Below are 19,270 nucleotides of genomic sequence, written 5' to 3'. Positions count from 1 at the left end.
GCTTCATAGATACAGAGAAAAACCCAACAATCATATGACCCCCTATGAGCAAGCACTTTGGCGACAGTGGGAAGGAAAAACTCCTTTTAACAGGAAGAAACCTCCAGCAGAACCAGGCTCAGGGAGGGGCGGGGCCATCTGCTGCGACCGGTTGGGGTGAGATCTGGCTTCATAGATAAATAACGATGCGTATCATCAGCATAACAATGAAAACATATGCAGTGATTTCTGTTAATATTGCCTAAGGGTAGTATAATGTAAAAAGTATTGGTCCAACTATAGAACCCTGTGGAACTCCACGACTGAGTTTAGTATATGAAGAAGACACTTACATGCACAAATTTGAATCTTATCAGGTAGATACAATTCAAGCCACTGCAGCACAATTCATTTAATATCAACAGTGTGTTCTCTATAGTAAAATATTGGGATCAATGACACTGAACATTCAGAGCACAGAGATGACTTCACCGTCAGAGGCTATAAGGGAACTAAGAGGTTCCCTTATGATTTGAATTCCGATTTGAATTCCAGTCTTATCAAATCTATGCTATCCCTATCCAGCAGTTTCAAATATACTTTAGTGTTTTTTGGTCCCTGGAATACATTTTACTACAGTCGCTGGGGTCTCTAGTGGGGGAAAAATCAACTGGAAAGGTAAACGAGTTGTTGGTGTAGTAGGGCCTATGCCATCAACAGGTTACTCACAAGCCAAGTATACTGGCTCATATATAGGCTGTTAATGATATAGGTTTAGCTATGTGGGAAGTGAACTAGAACAGCATGAAGCCAAGGCCTCCAGTAATATTATGAAGAATCCTGGAGTAGTTCAACATGCACAATAAGCAAATATGCAGGACTACCTCCATTTCTTTCCAACATATGGCTAAAAGTAGAAACATCATTTTTCAGAGTGATGCTGGAAAGCTAGTTTATGCATTTATTACTTTGAGACTGAACTAGTATAATTTCGTATTAGATTGTTCTAAAGGATCCCTGAAAACTCTTCAACTGACCCAGAATTCTGCAGCAAGAGAACCAATTGGGACATTGTAACTTCTGTTTAGTTGCTTCTTGTTAAATCCAGAATTGGATTTAAAACGCATACAAAATCTTCAATAATCAGTCATATCGTCACATCATCATAGTGCCTTATTATCCTAACAGAATATTTTGGTTTACTTGTTGTTCCCAGAGTTTTTAAAAGTAGAATGGGAAGCAAAGCCTTCAGCATGAGGTCACTCTACTGCAGAACCAGCTCCCAATTTGGATTAGAGAGGCACGCTCACTCTACTTTTAAGATTAGGCTTAAAACCTTCCTTTTTGATAAAGCATATAGTTAGGGCTGGACCAGGTGAATCTGAATCCTCCTTTAGTTACTCTGCAATAGGTCTAGGCTGTTGGAGGCTTCCTATGTTGCAATAAGCATTTCTTCTTCACTCATTTTCTTCACTCCCTGTGTGTGTAGTCAATGAAAATGGTTCAATTAGAGATCAAGTTTCAATTTCCTCAGTTCAGTAGTGGTCAGATCATGTCCATTCAACTGTTGGGAAGTGATCTTTAACTTATATGACCTGGGATGCTGTGGTTAGAGTGTTATTATTTTTCCTCTTTGGTCAGACAAATCACCTCTGAAATTGCTGCAAAGTCACACATTTGAAGGATATTTACTTTTCCTTTCCAGAAGAAAAATACCAGCGACATTGAGAAGTGACATGTGTATGATGGAAGACATCAGAGACAATTACTGATTCCTTTGGTTTATATTTGATGATTTTGTGGTGGAGCCTGGACTGAGACAGACGAATTGCTTTAGATACAGAAGTTGACATTTAATTTAGAGCATGAGTCAAAAAAAAGCATCCACTCATTCTTATTTCTTTATCTTAGCTCACATGCTCCTGATGTACCATGTACTTGTAAGACGTCCCTGAACTAATTTAAGCATTGTCTTTCTAGTCTCACTCCTAAACACACTGCTGCATCATACACTATTTAAATTCTGCTCAGCCTGGTGTGTTCATATGAAAGTGATAGCATGCTTGAGGGAGCAGCCAGCTGCTATCAAAAAGGTTGTGACTGTTTTACACCAGGCAGAAGACCGATTTAGATGAACACATTTTAAATTAGGGCAAACTTTTACATTATTAGCAATGCTAGCAGCATGTCTCAGTGAATAGAAAAATGTCTGCTAATCCTGCAGCATGATACTGCTCAATTATCTCGGCAAAATGCAAATTTAGATGTCACTGTTTGACCTTAACATCAAAATACCTAAAACAGCTGTGAACTTTTAGGGCATGGGCGCGGGCCCTTGGTTGGGTTGGGTGGGAGGTCTGTGGTGTCTGTTACATAAACATTCACAACTGATACTTTCAGTCCTGTGGGTTGGAGAGAAGTCGTCTGTGGATGTATGTATGCTATAGTTCATGTTTGTGTTATGTCAGTGAGTTTGCACAAAAAGGTGGGCAGAAGACACGCTTTCCAAGTGCTCAGTATATATCAACAGTTGAGTATCAGGCGTATCATTACTCATGTTCTGCTTGCGTATTCAAGTTTCCAGCCATGGCTTTAAAAACCTACTTCGTCTAAATATTAAAGCCATATTGCAATGCAGGGATGCAGTTCTATTGGCCTATTGACCTTTGTAGCTAGCTACTAAAGCTAATTAGCTGAAAAAGTAGCAGACAGGACTGCATTAAGATCATATATGATTCTGTGATTGAAATAACTGCCTGGGATCAGAAACACTGCCAGAAATCATTGTATGTGTTCTCGGTTTGGTGTGCCATCCATTAATATAGGGTTAAAGGTCTTTCGTGAAAAGAAGACCTTATATATGAATATGATCCAGAAACTTGAACTTCAGAAACCAAACTCGATTAAAAATGGACTTAGGCAAAGTGAAAAACAGTTCTCTCGTCAGACAAATTGAAATGTAGAGTTTTTGTTGGAGAACATGCATGCCAAATGTCCTGAATAAAAGAGGAGAAGGACCATCCAGCTTGTTATCAGGGCTCAGTTCAAACGCCATGCATCGAGTACATGAAGAAACATGTGCATAAGTGAATTGAGCAACTTCCATAACTGCAAAGGCACCATCAATGCTGAAAAGTTTAGACAGGTTTTAGAGCAATATATACGCCCATCCAGATTACAGCTTTTCTGGGAGACCTCCTATATTTCTGCAAGACAATGCAAAACTATACTTCATCTATTACAGGAGCATGGATTTGTAGTGGAAGAGCCAGGGTACAAACTGACCTCCCCGTAGTCCGGACGTCTCACCAATTGAACGTTTTTTGTGCATCGTGAAATGAAAAATATGACAAAGATGACCAGGAGTGTTGAGGAGTTAGAATCCTCTATCACGCAAGAATGGGACAACATTCCTTTCCCAAAAGTCCAACAACTCGCCTCAGTTTCCAGATGTTTAGAGACCAGTGAAAACAAGAGGGGATGTGCCACAGTGATCTGATATGTTTTCACGTCAGCAAACTGAATTATGATATTATAATATTTGCATATTATCTGGTAACATGCTATTTACTTATGTGATTATTTCTGAAGCAACATGTTAAACATAGTGAACCTAGAAATTCTCATCTTTCTTTAGTTGCTGCTCTCTCCAGTAGAATCTACACACATTGAAATGTATCAATATTCAAACACTGACGTGATCACAAACTCACAGTTAAAACACCAGCCTCTATAAAGTAATATCACTTTATCTTTAAAACCAGACAGAGAATTAAATTCAATAATAGATCTGTCTGCCCCAAAGTCATATTTTTAAATTCTCAACGTAATGTTGTGCTGTGCCTCTGCATCTATGAGAGCAGAGCAGTTTTCTCCAGCAAAGCAGCCATAGACTGACCATCATTCAACCATGTGCTGCATTTCAAAGGCAGTAAAGGGAGCTGACGTGATTGGCCATTATGGGAGCCCATCCAAACTCCACCTGCTGATACCACATTTACCCCCACATACCCACAGAAATGGATTGATCCAGCTTCCCTGATGGAATGGTGCTATTTTTAGCAAAAGAAGCATATGTACCATAGTTTTCTGTGCGATGTGATGATCTACTAATATGCAGTGACAGGAGAAAACAACCCAGAATGACAATGAAATTGTGAAAGGATCAACATGGCAAGTATGTGTCATAAACAGCACTGAAAAGCAAAGCATGCAAATGTTTAATATACCCAAATAGACACTCACTGTTAGCTCAGAAGGTATGCTGTTATCTGTCTGTTGCTGTGGGGGATGGTTTTGCATAGAAAATGGTGCAGAGGTTTAGGCTCTGAGATGAATGACCAACAAATTTGGCTGGTTTTGCAATGTGCTTAGTTTCTGTGTGTGACAGGTAACGGAGGGGGACGTGTGCTTTTGGACTGAAAGTGTCTCACAGTGTGACACTGATGTTTTCTCTCAAAAAAAAAAAAGGAAAAATCACAAATCACAATCTTGCAGGAGCATATTCCCCACGTCTGATACTGCCTAATAAATCCTGTTCTGACACTTCTCAGTGAACTTTTAAAATATGCTAGAGCTAACAGATGTTTGTCAGTGTGAAGTTGCAAGTTTTACTTCAATCTGGCTCTAAATTTATTGAAAAATGATTCATCGCCAATGGCAAGTCCATCCTAACAATTTGGCTGAAAAGATACATTTGTGTAATAATTCTACAAACATCCTTATCATTTGTATTCTGATGGTGTGCTCGCTTTTGTCTTCCCAATACTGTAGGCACAGCTGATCCAATTTCCAGTGTTTTAGAGCTTCATGACCTGCTCTCTTGAGTCTAGTCAGGTTTGGTCTATGCTGAGAAAACTCATCGTTGTTTAGAATGTCCTGATATGTCACTTAGCTCTGAATCCATATTTCCCTACTGTGCTAGTTAGTCTTGAACTTGAAACTTGAATTAGCAGATGGACGAGCCACAAATCTACCTAAGTATAATCTAAATGTTGCTTTCCGGGGAGGACACGGCTCAAGCAAATCTGACCTTTTATGTAAATTGGTTACCACTGACACTAATCTACTTCAATGTTATACTGATGACTTTTACTTTTGGCTGCTCCCTTATTCCCAAAGAGTCGCTTCAGCAGGAAGCTCTGTGTGTGTGATTTGGATGATTTTCACACCACATGCCCTTCCTAACGCAACCCTAAATGGGATTTGGGTTTTCTTTAAAGACTAAATCAGGGATCTTTTTAGACAAATGTGTAAACCACTACACTATGGAGCCACAATGTTTCTAATATTTCCACATCCTAAAATGTTACCAAGTTTAACAATTATGACTGACTTTCATTTTGGTGTGAGATGTTTGGACTCGTCTATTTAAAAACATTCCCTGTAAACCTGTAAAATACAAAAAAAACATCTATTTTTCATAACTCCTAATGAAATCACCAAGGGAAGGACCACAGGACAGAATGAAGATGCAATATTGGAAATCCTTAAAATTCCTTACCTTGTACTAGCAGCCGTGTGGTGTGAATAGCCTCTCCCTGGGGGCTGAAGGCTCGACACATGTAGGCCCCCCGATCTTCCCGGGTGATGGATAGCACCGTCAAACTCCCATCGGACACCTGAGCGCACACACAAACATGTAACTTTAAACGTCAGTACTGAATAAAAGCCAGAAGACAAATAGTTTTGTTGTAATGAGCCCCCTCCCTGAGCCTGGTTCTGCTGGAGGTTTCTTCCTGTTAAAAGGGAGTTTTTCCTTCCCACTGTCGCCAAAGTGCTTGCTCATAGGGGGTCATATGATTGTTGGGTTTTTCTCTGAAAGTACTATTGTAGGGTCTACCTTACAATATAAAGCGCCTTTAGGCGACTGTTGATGTCATTTGGCGCTATATCGCAGTACAGAAACAAGACAATCCTAAGTGTTAAAAGCAACTAATCAATCAAAGTCTTTGAATTTGGTTGTGAAAGTGCCAAGGAGTTAGACCCATTCGAGATCAAAAAGTAGCTTCCTTTGATTTTGACTCGGTCTGCTAGGTTTAAGTCCTTCGAGCAGTATGTTGTGTTATGCAGTGTGGCTGTTAAACATTTCCTTTTACAGCCAAACCTCTTATAGAAGCAAGTCTTGCTAATTGGCAACCATTTACAAATGCCTCCAAGCACTTACTTGAGCAGTTAATTTGAACTTCTATCTAAATTAACTTTAACTTCAGCGGTCACCAAGAACAAAAATAGAATCATGGGTTAACCCAAAAAATGAAACACTCTCTGAAAAAAAATGATTTTTCCAGGTGAAAAGTCTTTTCTGAATGAGACCTGGCCAGAGGGCAGCAAGTTGTTTGTTATAACAAAAAATGCCTGCAATCAACATCATCTGCCAGGTAGTATGTCTACTTGCAGACCAATCCCTGTTATTTATTGCATGTTTGTTATTCCCATATCCCTGTATGATTCCTATAATATCCAGGTTCCTGACCACATACAGCTTCATTTTATGTGCTTCCTTAGTTAGACATCTGAGGACTCACATGAAGACAGAAAATATCAGTGTGAAAGTTTTTTATTTGGGGCAGACACTCAATGACCTCAGCAATAACAGAACACCAAATAAAAAGGTCAGTAAATCAGACGCAATAACTGCAGAACCCATTTTTGGAAAATGACTTTATTTTTTCCAGATCGTCGCTGTCTTGCATAAAACCTACTGAATCGCTGACTTGGGTTGAGAGCATATCCTAATTTTTGGCACCCTTCCACCTGCTGGAAATCTAGGCAACCGCAACCATCCCTGGGAGTTTCATCTAACAGCCCATTTCCACAGTGGAAACCCAAACATCACCACATTACCACTTATTTTGTTAAATTAAAGCACTGCTCACCATCCAGATCTGTCTTCAGAGATTTTTCTCCTAAATCAGATCAGTGTGCAGCCACTCATATCAAAACCAAATTGTTATTCAGATTAAAATCTCTCCCACATCTTTGTGTTAGCACATGCTCATGGTTTACGGTTGTTATCAGTCTATAACAGCCCAAAGTATCGTGACTAACTTGGGAGAAAGCTGCTGCCTGAGAGAGGGACAAATTTATATGTATAACTCTCCTGTGAACAAAGCTCAGTCACCTAAATAATTGATCTAAACTGAGGGAGTCATTCCCGTTCTTCTTGCAGGATTCATTACTGTACAGCAACAAAACGATCACAAAAGGCTTCTTTTTAAATGAAAATAAAAGTTCTGTTACATTATGTGTGAATGGAATAATGGTTACTGAGAAAAACTCCCAGTGCTGGAACACACAGTGAATCTTATAATCTCTGATTGTTGAAAGTAGTAAGGAAACAAGGAGTCAAGCTGAGGAGTTGTCTGTTAATTGAATGTTGCCATTTCAAACGTAGATCTCTCAATCTAAAGACTGCGAACGCATTTATTCAACCTGAGAAGTTAAGTCACAACAGCCTGACCCGAGATGCTGTTACAGCTCAAAACATTTTTTAAGTGACCAATGTGAGACGTTCAAGGCAGCAACAGACTTTCACCAGAGAGGTTTTAAATGTTATTCCTCTCCAGCAGACCTGCAAGCCAGCACTAAGCTCCCTGCCATCAAACCTTTCTGATCATCTTTGCTTGTTGGGAAGCTTTTATTGCAGGCTAATGAGATGCCATCAACTTGAGTGACACTAGCTTCTCTTCTCACCATCTCTCAGCCAGTGTGCTCCATGCCCCCCTACACACAAACACTCACAGTGAAGAGAACATGTGGGAGAAAACCATAACGTCTGCAATATTCACTAGACTTCTGAATTCTGCTCTGATGATTAAGACTACAAGACTAGACATCTGTGGAAGTATCTCTTGGCATTTTTTCCTTGTTTATATATGATGCTAAGAAAACTGAGCTAAGTGAAAGACCCCACTCACTCAAAACTGGTAGAGACCAAATGTGGAGCTACAAAAACATTCAATATCAGATTGTACTAAAACTTGAAACTAAAAGATGGTGTAGCCCCGTATCAGCTACTGGTGTAAAGAAGCAACAGTTTGCTAACAAGTAAACTTTTACATATTTAACTGTCGAGTCGGCACCTTGCTGGTAGACTTTGCATGATGAGGCCAGATGCTTCGTACAAACACAGTGGTCTCAGTGCCTGCAACTGTTAGTCTAAACATAGTATGACTATAGTAACATATTTAATAAACAGCTGATACGAATATAAAGTATTTACCTTATACTTGGCACTGCTGACCATGAGACTACCTTCCCGCAACCAGCTGACTGAGGGTTTGGGATTCCCAAAGGCTATACAGGTCAAAGTGATGCTCCCCCCCTCCTTGGCCTCCACGTACTGAGGTGGTGTATCTGTGAAAGTTGGGGGGGCTGAAGAGACAGAGCAGAGGTTGGAGAGGAAATATGAACAATAAAATTAATAAAGGTAGGAAACATACACAATAAAACAAAGAAAAACCTGCATAGCTGCTATTTTCTCTAGCTGCTACCTTCTTTTATAGAATGAATAGAAATAATCTATTGTGATGTGATAAAAGTCATATAAAATCAGTGGCTACCAGTGAACGTGGTGGTGAAAAGTCAGAAATCAAGACAGGGGAAAGTACTTTTTCATGGAACTGTTTAAAAACAATTTAAGAATTTCTAAGTTGTTGTTGGACAAAGATTGCCTGAGTAAATACAAAATGCAGATTTATTTCCATGTATTAAGGGAAAAAAATATGTAAATCTACCTGGTCTTATGTGAAAAAGTAATTGCACTAGCCACACACAGCCCTGATTACTGACAGATCTGTCGAATCACTTAAATACAAAGTGAAATAGGCTCTAAAGAGACTCAAGAACAAATGAGAAACAAAGTCGTTGACAGCACTGGGACACTAGCATGGAGATGCTTTGGAATGATCCTAAACAGGGTATTTTGTATTTATTTGGGTAATCTTCTTTAAGTTTTACAAATAAATAAATAAACTGCAACAAAGCTGACATTTTGTCATTACACAGTTAACTGAATTCAGAGATATAAACATACAGTTTTTAAAGCATAATATTTTTACAGTTAGAAATCCATTACTGCAGATTAAAGCGGGCAGACGGCAAAATAACTGTTCGTCTTTTCGGTCACTTTTTCCATATTTCTGTCTCCTTCAGCTTTTACAGTTTTATGGCTTCTGAACTTTTATAAGGATCCTTTAAAATCCTAATGCATTTGACCCTAATGACAAATATGAATTATATTTTTTGCTTTTTAAGTCCCAACTGAGTGCTTACCACAGCAAAAACAAGAACTGGGGAATGAACAGGAAGAGAAAAGAAACAACTAAAGACCTGCTGTACAAAGATCAGTACACATCAGAATTCTGCACTGTTAGCTGTCAGACTAAGGATTAGGGTTAGTTAAGTTGGGAAAAAATGTAATACTGTATTTCAGAGAAATCTGTTTACATTTAGTGGCGTTCTGATCTCTAAACCTCTGTTTTATCTCAGAATGCAGACCTCTTTACTTTTTGCAGACTTGAAGCAGACTGGGAGCAGCTTGACAATAGGAAGTTTTCTCCCAGATCTCCTAATACCTTATCATTAGGAGATGAATACATTTACAAAAAAACATCTAAATGTTAAAACTAGAAATGTCTCATTAGCAAACACATTTAGAGTCTCAAAACCCAATTAATGAAGTCCACAGAACTTACTGTAGAAGTCAGCAAATGAACTTGGACAAATTGGGACAAGGCTTGTGTATAAAAGTGTTCCTAGGAGAACAGTGACCCCGATAACTGTCAAAGACATTTGAAGGCACCAAACTTCTTGGATGTCTGATCAAACTGTGTATCCAAACTTGCCCTGAATGATGGCTGTAACAGAGCTTCAGAAGTCCTCCCAGGAGGATAAACATTTGAGAAGCACACCATAAATCCTGCCTTCAGGGCAAACGAAAACCAGGTTTGGCTTTAAGAAGAGTCTGATTGTCAATGAGGGGCCCACCCAAAGCCCAGGCCAAACCTTACATTACACGTATACTTGCTGTTGAGACTCGAATATAGCTGTTCACAGGTACTTACTGAGGATCGACCAAGACTTAAAAACAGAGAAGCTGTAATTGCTGTCATAGTTTCTAAATCTTATTTGGTAGACATACCAAGAAAGATAACACGCTCACACACTCATAAGAGTGCTATAAATGCATGAACAGTTTAAAAGTATTCAGTTAAAAAGTGAGATGCAGATTTGACAGTTTCTGCAGTAACAATGATTTATTAAATTAAGTAAGTGTAGTGACTGTTGATAAATTAATATTTTAACACAGCTAAGCCATCTGAGCAAGATAAACTCTTAAAAGAAACCCTTCCTTTCAGAGTTTTGATAAGTGTGATTTTTGTTTTTTAAGAATTAAACATCAGTGTGCCTGACATGGTGCATTTGGTTAATACCATTTTTTAAAATCCTCTTTAGCTCCATTGCTGGCTAGAATATAAGGAGGGATGATCATACAAGACAACTGGCACCATACTCCAACAGAAATACAGTTAAGCTGTGTTACAACTGCCCTGCCCCCACTGAACTCATGCCAATTACAGTCTATCCGAGTGCACATGTCAATATCGCTGTCAATGATTCAATGCAGATTTTGTTTGAGCATAATTCCTTTTTTGATATTCTCAATCTAATCACCTTAGGACTCAAGCTGATCTGCTTACATGTGTAATCTCTAGCATGTTATTCCATCTGCAGCTATGAGCCAGGCCATAGTGCTAATTCCACGTCTCACATTTTACCATGCCACACAGCTAAGACCATGCAGCTTCCAGCCGATTTTACAGTTATGGAAACGCAGACTTCCGACCTCATTATATAGCTGTATTTCCTTGTAACTAGTTGTCTTACTACTGGTTAAAATAAAGGGTGGATCAGACCAACTGTACTGCTATGGAAGACTGCTGGATACTGCAGCTGGCACTCAAAGTTGCTACCTAAGCTAGGTACACATGAATCTCATTGCCAGTGCTGTTATTTGCTCAACCTGTCAGTCGCTTTAATTTGGGCTTTACTTGTGTGTATGAAAATACAGTAATATACACTAGTACGTGAAAATAATATCACTTAAGGCAGCGGTCCCCAACGAATTCAGAAACATGTATTCAGATTGTTATTTAGAATATCATTTTTAGTTTTAAGCAATTTTTTTTGACACATTTCTAAAATATTTGTGTGTTCTTAGTTGTGTTTTTTGTTTGAGCAGTGGAGAAACAGAGCATTTACCCCATTACAACTTTTTCTGTTATTTCTGCAGGGGTGCTTTAGAGCATTAGTAAGAGGGAGGTAGTCACAGGTTAACCATGCTCTGCAATGCAGTCCAGCAGGATGCTGTTCAAATATCATTGTGGAGCGAAACAGGATGAAAGTCAACAAACTGTTTTTGTAAACAAATCCTACGACTGACAAGCAGTGAAATTTAAAGGCTGTAAGTTGCAAATCAATTTCAATATGCAATATAAATGGCACAGCAGTGTAATAAACTGTTTTACCTCTTCTTCCACCACTAACAATAACTAATTACTATAATAACTAATTGGTATACTGACTACAGTAGTTATCTATGAGTCAATTTTTAATGCTGCATTTTGTCTGAGTGGTTAGGACACTCCACTGGCCAGTAATCATGTGTGCATCTGCTTTTTGACAGGGAGGAGGAACAGTGACCCCTTCATTCTGTTTTCCTCAAGGACCTTAAGAAGTGCTGAAAAGCTTGTGCGAGGGTGCAAACTGGCACACAGACGAGAAAGGAAAAGACATGTCAAAACTAAGGAGGGACAAACAGGCAGAGATAAAGAAGAGCAAAAAAATAAGAAAGACTCCATTAGACAAAAAAATAGAGATACTGGGTCTGACATGTAGCATGCACTGCAAAGTGCTGCTGCAGAATGGTGTGCTTTTTCAAGAGGGAGGCATTGAAGACCAACCCTATAACATTTGAACCTTTTTTTATTTTATTTTTTTGGTATCACCTTATCTGCATTTGGGCTTCACCATGATTGAAAGGACCAAAGAGTGCAGGACTTTAAATCTTCTAATTGGAAAAAAGCCTTAATACAAGGAAGGTAATGTTTTTCCCTGCTAGGTAACCTAGAATTTCACTTAATCGTTCAAGTAGAAAATTGCATACTTATTAAACTGACTTTAACCAACACTTCCCATCTTGCAGCTCATGTCTCATGTCTCCACTCATACACTCTTTCAGGAATGCCGATCTCAAGTGACAGAAGTTCACAGGAATGAAGGAGGCAATTTTACGGAACTTGTCTTTTTGCATCTCACCAGAAATCTAGAAACAGCACTTCTGTCTTAATGTGCCAGTCCTGCTGGCACTGAAGGCCACAGTGTGAAAAGCAAAAACTACAGATGTTTGGCAGTGAGAGGTTGAGTGCAAACAGAAGAAGTATAATTAGAAGTTCTGCTTCATCTAGATGGTCAGTATAGCACCAAGCCCCCCGAGTGTTCTTCATAAAGTTACTGGTCACACTTAAAACCCTTCTTCAATCAGCTTCACTGTCTAATTAAGTTTTTTGGGTTGACTATGTGTCTTCTTAGTTGGATGGTCAGAAGATTTGCATTTACTATAAACCAGCGGTCCCCAAACTTTTTTGCACCACGGACCGATTTATGTCCGACTATTTTCACGGACAGGCCTTTAAGGTGTTGCGGATAAATGCAACAAAATAAAACCAGTACCGGCACCAACAAAAAGAAAATTTAATCATAATACACAGGAAAAGACCCAGGGAAACCGAGTTAATGATAAAAACGATAAAAAATAAAAACATAAATTTCACACGTGATCTTCAACTCTCGTGGCCCGGTGTCGGTCTGTGACTCGGGGGTTGGGGACCTCTGCTATATACCAAAGAAAAGCTGTGCCTGTATTTGAGCCTGAGCCTAATGACAAAATCAAATGTTTTACTTAACCTCTGTATTGTGTTCATATTTTTGCTATTTAGCCAATATTAGCAGGTCTGATGGACCCACATTATTGCGTTACTAAATCAAACATCATAACAATTTATGTAAAAATACTTTACTTTTAAAGGCTAGCAATTCCTTAGCAGGTAGAGCAGGTCCCCTTCTAGTCAGAAGGTTGGTGGTTCAACCCCTGGCTGCTACAGCCATGCCTTAGTATCCTCGGGGAAGGTACTGAACCCAAAGTTGCTGTCTGTTCAGTGCATGAGTGTGTCTGAATTTTAGATAGAAAGCACTTAGGCATATAAATAAAGTGCTTGGATGAATGATGTTGTTTAAAGCACTTTGACTGCTCAAGTGCAGCCGGGTTTTTCGAACAATATTTAATTTAAAGAAACAGAGATGATAACAAAGGTATGGGTGGAGAAAAAAAAGGTTTTCCTGAAAAAATATAAATGAAGCAATGTTTCAGATCATTACTAATAAAACTAATATTACTTTTTTGATGTGAATTAGAAATGGACCCTAATTATGTCAGTGTATACCACTCAGCTACATTGAACAAATAAACTATTTGGGCCAATCTTCACATTTCCTATTTATTTTTCTTTATGCGTATTTACCTAACATACTTTAAGGTGGTGGAGAAGTGATGGTAATTAACTTTATTTACTAAGGAAAAAAGCTAAAAGTATCTCGCCCTATATGAAAAAGCAATTGTTTACTGTTTTTGCAGTGGCTTTGAGGCAGAGCTCTCAGGAGTGAGCATGAATTTCAGATCCTTTGGATTTGCATGGAAATGCAAACTGTAAATCAGTCCAATGACTGTAAAAGGCAACCACAAAAGTAAAGGAAGGTCTTATATAGGAAGTATAGGAAGGAGCTATTAGCTCGTGTTCACACATTGGCTAGGACGGCAACTTAATAGATTAAAAATATGAATAATAATTCAGTTGCTGTATTTTTAATCACATCAGGCTATTCTGAATGGCAAAGCAAAAAGTCTTTTGAGTGGTATTTAAACTAATTAAAGATATCAACACTACAACAATAATTGTTAGTTAAGTTATTACAAGAGTGCATATAGAGAAAAACTGTATTTGATCGGAATCGAGGACCAGTTCCTGCAGAGAACCTGTTCCGAGTAGTTCAATTACTTGGTTCTACTTGCACTTGTGCTACTATCAGCTGATTTCAGTGGATGTGCTGGAGGAGGAAAATAGTGGCACAGTCCACAGCATGGATATTTACAATACTTTAAATATTTGTTTTTATTGCACAAAATGACAACAGTGCAATGGTAAAGTGAAAACTCCAACCAGAACAGAAACTGCATTATGTTGCTAACACAACTTCTGCTCTTTGCAATCATCTGCACAGACAGCATGCTAATGCTAAGCTAGCTAAGAACCCAGAGTGACGTTAAAGCTGAGTGAGTGCCGACCGCAGCCCAACAGCCAGACCCTGAACTTCAACGTGTAACAAACTGCTGAGCAGTCAGACTATGTTTCTACGTGATCACGTTTCTAAAGTAGAATCACTGTGGGGATCGCTTTGAAGTCCCTTTATGCTAGTTTTTATCTTTGCCGTGTGTTCACACCTAATTACTGAGAGAAAGATCCTGTATGTGTGTCCTCATTGGGCGAGGGATTTGTGTTGCTATACGTTAACATTATGAGATGATGCATTTCAGGTCATATTAGAGAAATGTGGAAGTAATGTAACAAACAGTGTAACAAATGACCTTCTCCTTTGAGTAATTAAGCAACGTACAGCATTGCTTTAAAGAAAAGTGTTCTGTGTCGTATTTGTAATTCATTACTTTTTCTGAGTAACCACCCCAACACTGATCACAACAAAGAGAGGAAATACCTCCAACATGTACAGACATTTGCCTACACAGCATAATTTAATGAATGTAATCTCTTTGATATGCTGCTTAGTGATGGTTGTAACTCTCAAAGCAGAGCCAACGAGAACCCAGTGAGAATCAGTAAAACAATCCATAAAGAATAGAATCAATAACTGATGTTGATAGAATCAGAATCGCTAAATTCTTATCAATTCCCTTCCCTACTTATATCCTTCCCTAGGAAGTCTAAACACCGAAGGCACCATCCAACTTCTAGTGACTGCATGCTTACATACCAATGTTCGGTATACTCACTTTTGCAGAAATTAGTCTTCTGTCAGTGTTTCTAACTTCCAGGGTATTTTAGCCACATACCATAATAACACATAGCATGGTACTATTTTTAAAATAACCTGTCTTTTTTTGTATAAGACTGTTGTCATAACGACCTCCACAAATACTGGCTACACCTAAACTGCTTTATCTTTTTCTTCTTAGTGGAAAAACAAAGGAAACACTGTAACATATTCAGCAGTATATTCAACACATTAAAAGCACTTCATTTTCAAACAGCTTGACCACTTTAATAAAATTTCTGTCTAAGAAAATGTAACAAAGTCAACTTCAGCACATCCGTTTTGTGAAGCTTAGTTTTAGCAATATATTCTGGAAAACTGGCATGCTTGTCAGCTGTCCCCTGTACACCACTGACTGTCTGACTACAGCGATGATCGGAGCCGTGTGGTTCATGCTTGGTACAGTGACAGGATGTTAACAGACAGTGAAGGAGTAACAGGCAGAGAGAAAGGAGGCTAAGTTAGGAGCCTGAGGCTTCTAAACACTGCTGGGAAAGAGGATGAAGAACCAAGACAAAACAAACGCAACGCTGATGAGACTGAACTTGGGGGGTGGGGGACAGGGGCTGCAGGACCGTATCTGATCTGTCTGTTACCACAGCAACAAGCATCTTCATATGCTGTCTGATTAAGTGAGTTGACGAGTGCTAGAACTGCCACATGAAGGCAAGAATATTCTCATCTGTGAAGCCCTGTGAGTGTTAACACTCAGCTTGGTTTGTGCGCAGGAGTTTGTCTGGTATTCTTTTCTAGAAGTGCAGCAAATCTGTGACACTGCATGTACAAGAGGGGACGCAGTGCTCTGCGCAACTTTTTCAAGTCAAGTTCTTACAAAAGAGCCACAGTGTAACCAATCAGAAACCACAAATACTGTCAGTTGAACCACAACATTAACATTAACAATCCCAGTACAGCTTTATGTTTTAACTCTTTCAAATGGCTGAAATCAAATCACTTTAGACAAGTAGAAAACAGAACATCTCCTGTTTCTCAAATGTGAGAACTTTTTTCTATTACATCTTTGTGACACAGAAGGATATGTATGGTTTCTGGACTGTTGCCTAGGTGAAACTACTAGTCTAAAGAATCATATCAGCTCTGCAAATTCTGACTGATTTGTTAGACTATGAATTATAGCAGAACTGTATTTTAGTGATGCTCTATGGCTACTACAGGCAGCAGAGACACAGATATAGAAAGTGCTGTGCAATCAATTTTTTTTACCCTAAAATCTTCATTTGTAAAAATGTTTGTGGTGGGGCGTGGTCTGCCCGTAATCACGCCCGCTGGGTTAAAACACGGGGACTCAGGTGTGTGTGGTGTTGTTGTGGTGAGTAGGGCAATAAAGATGGCTCTGAATGATGATCTGTGGTCCCGCCGTGCCTTATTCTCACCACAATGTTCATTACATATTATTTGAGATGTAATGTCTATTGCACAGTACATTTGACATATGTATTTACTGGCTATGTGACCGAAAATCTGATTCAGCAATATTATCAAGTTGCTTACTCAATTGCTTATAATTAGCAAAACCCTGCAACCTTCTGCAGTGTTTATCTTTTGAAGTGTTCAGTGCCAGCCCTACGTTTCCCTGCTATTAGATTATTTTTCCCTCCACCATTAGGCTAAGCACTGCTAAATCCATGTTAAAAAGGGGAAGGACTAATCATTATGGAAACAGACATAAACACCAAAAATGAGAGTTTGCTAGCTTAATATTTTGCACAATGCATTTTGATAATAACTAGCATCGGAGCTCAGGGAATTCATGTGTTTTTTAAACCTGGGTATTTGAACACATATGCTCTAACGTTCCCCACACATTTTTCACATCCACACCAGTGGCGTTCCATCAGGACAAGCAAGGCTGTGCTTGTCTAGTATAAAAAATAAAAAGAGACATCAGTTAAAATCAAAGTGAAAATGTGTTTCCATAATGATCTTAAACACCACAGTCATAAGGTTTCTCACCTGTTTGCAACTATTCTTTATATTATTGCCACCTTGTGGTCACAACTCTTAGCTAATGCCAATGCTCCCCATTTCTCACAAAAACATGACAAAATATCGGTGCTTGGGAAGAAGAGAAAACATATGGACACATTATATATTTAATGTCAAGGGAAATGAGACGCTTTATGAAACGTGTGCAGGAACTATCAGTAAAAACACGACAAGCTAAGACGTTATATTTTTATTCAGCTGAATCAACTTTAGTTTTGTCTGTGACAGGCTTGTGCAATTTAGTTGACTAGACTGAAACTAAAAGAATTTAGATGATTAAATTATTAAATTATGATTGCACCTAAATAACATGTTAGCAAAAACACTATTAAAACTACATCAAAATTTGTGTCAAAATTAACAATGCTGTGGAAACAGAGCTAGCATTAGAAAGAAAAGGAGCTTCTGTGAATTATCATTGTAACAAATAGGTTTTCTCTTACTGGTCATCTTGGCCAACATGTTTAATGTAGAATAGTTAAAGTGCAATGTCAGAACGTTTTCATTAATTCCATTAGCACGTGAGGAAAGAAAACCCTGATAATGGACAGATGGCTTCGGCTCCTACAATCTCTGCTTTAATAAAACAAGCAAGTTGATCTGCTGCAGGCTCAGCCAGAACTTTCAAAATAGTTGAGAAGCTGAGAAATCACTTGGTTGAATAAATTTACAAAGTTTAACCAGCTGTTTTGCTAATACACCACCTTCACCCTGTCTTTCAGCTGTGATTTGATTTATTTTTAATATATCTAATTATATATTATCCATCCATCCATTCGCTTCCGCTTATCCTTTCCAGGGTCGCGGGGGGCGCTGGAGCCTATCCCAGCTGTCATAGGGCGAGAGGCGATATATTATATACCTCTTTTTTTTTTTTTTAAATCAATGCATAGCCCTGCTTTTCTGAGTTTTTTAACATATAGATGAGGTAGGATGTTAAATATAGCAGCTGGGATTGGCTCTAGCCCCACCCGTAACCCTGATAAGGATAAGTGGAAGAGAATGCATGGATATGTTTAGATAGTTGTCGTTAAATAATTATAGATCAGTGCATAAATATGTATATATATCAACGTAACAAGGGACTGCATATGTATATATTAGGCTGTAACCAGAACAAAAATATATCATGAAGTAATTAGAAGTAGGAATTAATACGAGTACGCATCCTCCTAATGATTGGAGGAATGGCTTTTAATGATTTTCTTTTAACTGTAAAGCAGACATCTTTAATGACTAAAAAACAAGAATTGCTGCACAACATAACATTTATTTTGGATTTTTTTAATCCTCACATGATCAAAAGGACAAACACAGTCTAAAGTACAAACACACACCCTCACTAACATCAGGCTAAGTGTCACCTTGACCAGATGTTTTTGGTAGCCATCAAAAAGTTTCTTGCTGGGTTTTAAACTCTGTGCCTCAGCATCCACAGACCTCGTTTTGTGATTTTTATAATATCACAAAATATCTCTACCAAATGAGGAATATTTAGTAGCAAGGACATTTCACGACTGGACTTGTTGCACAGGTCACATCCTACCACAGTATCATGCTGGAGTTCACTGAGCTCCTGAGAGCGACCTATGCCTATTATTGGTATATTTTTGGGGACAATATGATCTTTTCTTCTATGAACTAAACAAATAGAATGACTGACTGTACCTTTAAAATAAAAGATTTAAAATTGATATCTTCAAAGTGGCCTGTTTACAGTACTACAATGCTTTATTAGGTTTACATCTAACCCTTGTGTTGCATTAAAGATGTAGCACATGCAGCCTATTCACAGAATCTACATTATTAGGCATTTCAGCATCTGTTATGCAAACACTCTTTTATGTGTTCAGTGCATCCACAGGCTAAGAAATAATAATCTAAAAGACTTATCCATTTGCATTCATTATTTTGCATCTTTGAGGGTTGATCTGTTCAGTTTGTTTCTATTTCTGCTCAATTTGTTTTTCCATTTCATCCATTTGTGTCTCATTGTACCTCTGTACTTTTGTCATAGTTGTTTTGACTGCATTGTGCCTTTTTCAGTCGTTTTTTTATGTGAGTCTTAGTTCCAGTTTGCTTTGCCTGTCTTTGGTATTTTCTTTTACATGTCTTT

General features: G+C 38.5%; 1 protein-coding gene across 1 annotated transcript in view; it reads right to left on the bottom strand.

Annotated features, from left to right (window-relative positions):
* LOC121811822 (protein turtle homolog B-like) overlaps positions 1-19,270 on the bottom strand; it is a 139,514-nt gene that overhangs the window by 68,718 nt on the left and 51,526 nt on the right. Inside the window, exons 4-5 of the mRNA XM_042214338.1 lie at positions 8,204-8,355; positions 5,483-5,600 (exon numbers count right to left, since the gene is read on the bottom strand). Of these exons, the coding sequence (XP_042070272.1) occupies positions 5,483-5,600; positions 8,204-8,355 (270 nt within the window). The remainder of the gene's footprint in view (positions 1-5,482; positions 5,601-8,203; positions 8,356-19,270) is intronic.

The sequence above is a fragment of the Haplochromis burtoni genome, unplaced genomic scaffold (assembly GCF_018398535.1).
Source record: "Haplochromis burtoni strain Fernald_Lab_line unplaced genomic scaffold, NCSU_Asbu1 Contig_550, whole genome shotgun sequence".
Lineage (NCBI taxonomy): Eukaryota > Metazoa > Chordata > Actinopteri > Cichliformes > Cichlidae > Haplochromis > Haplochromis burtoni.
Note: the sequence above shows the minus strand (reverse complement) of the source record. Positions and strands in the feature narration are given on the sequence as shown.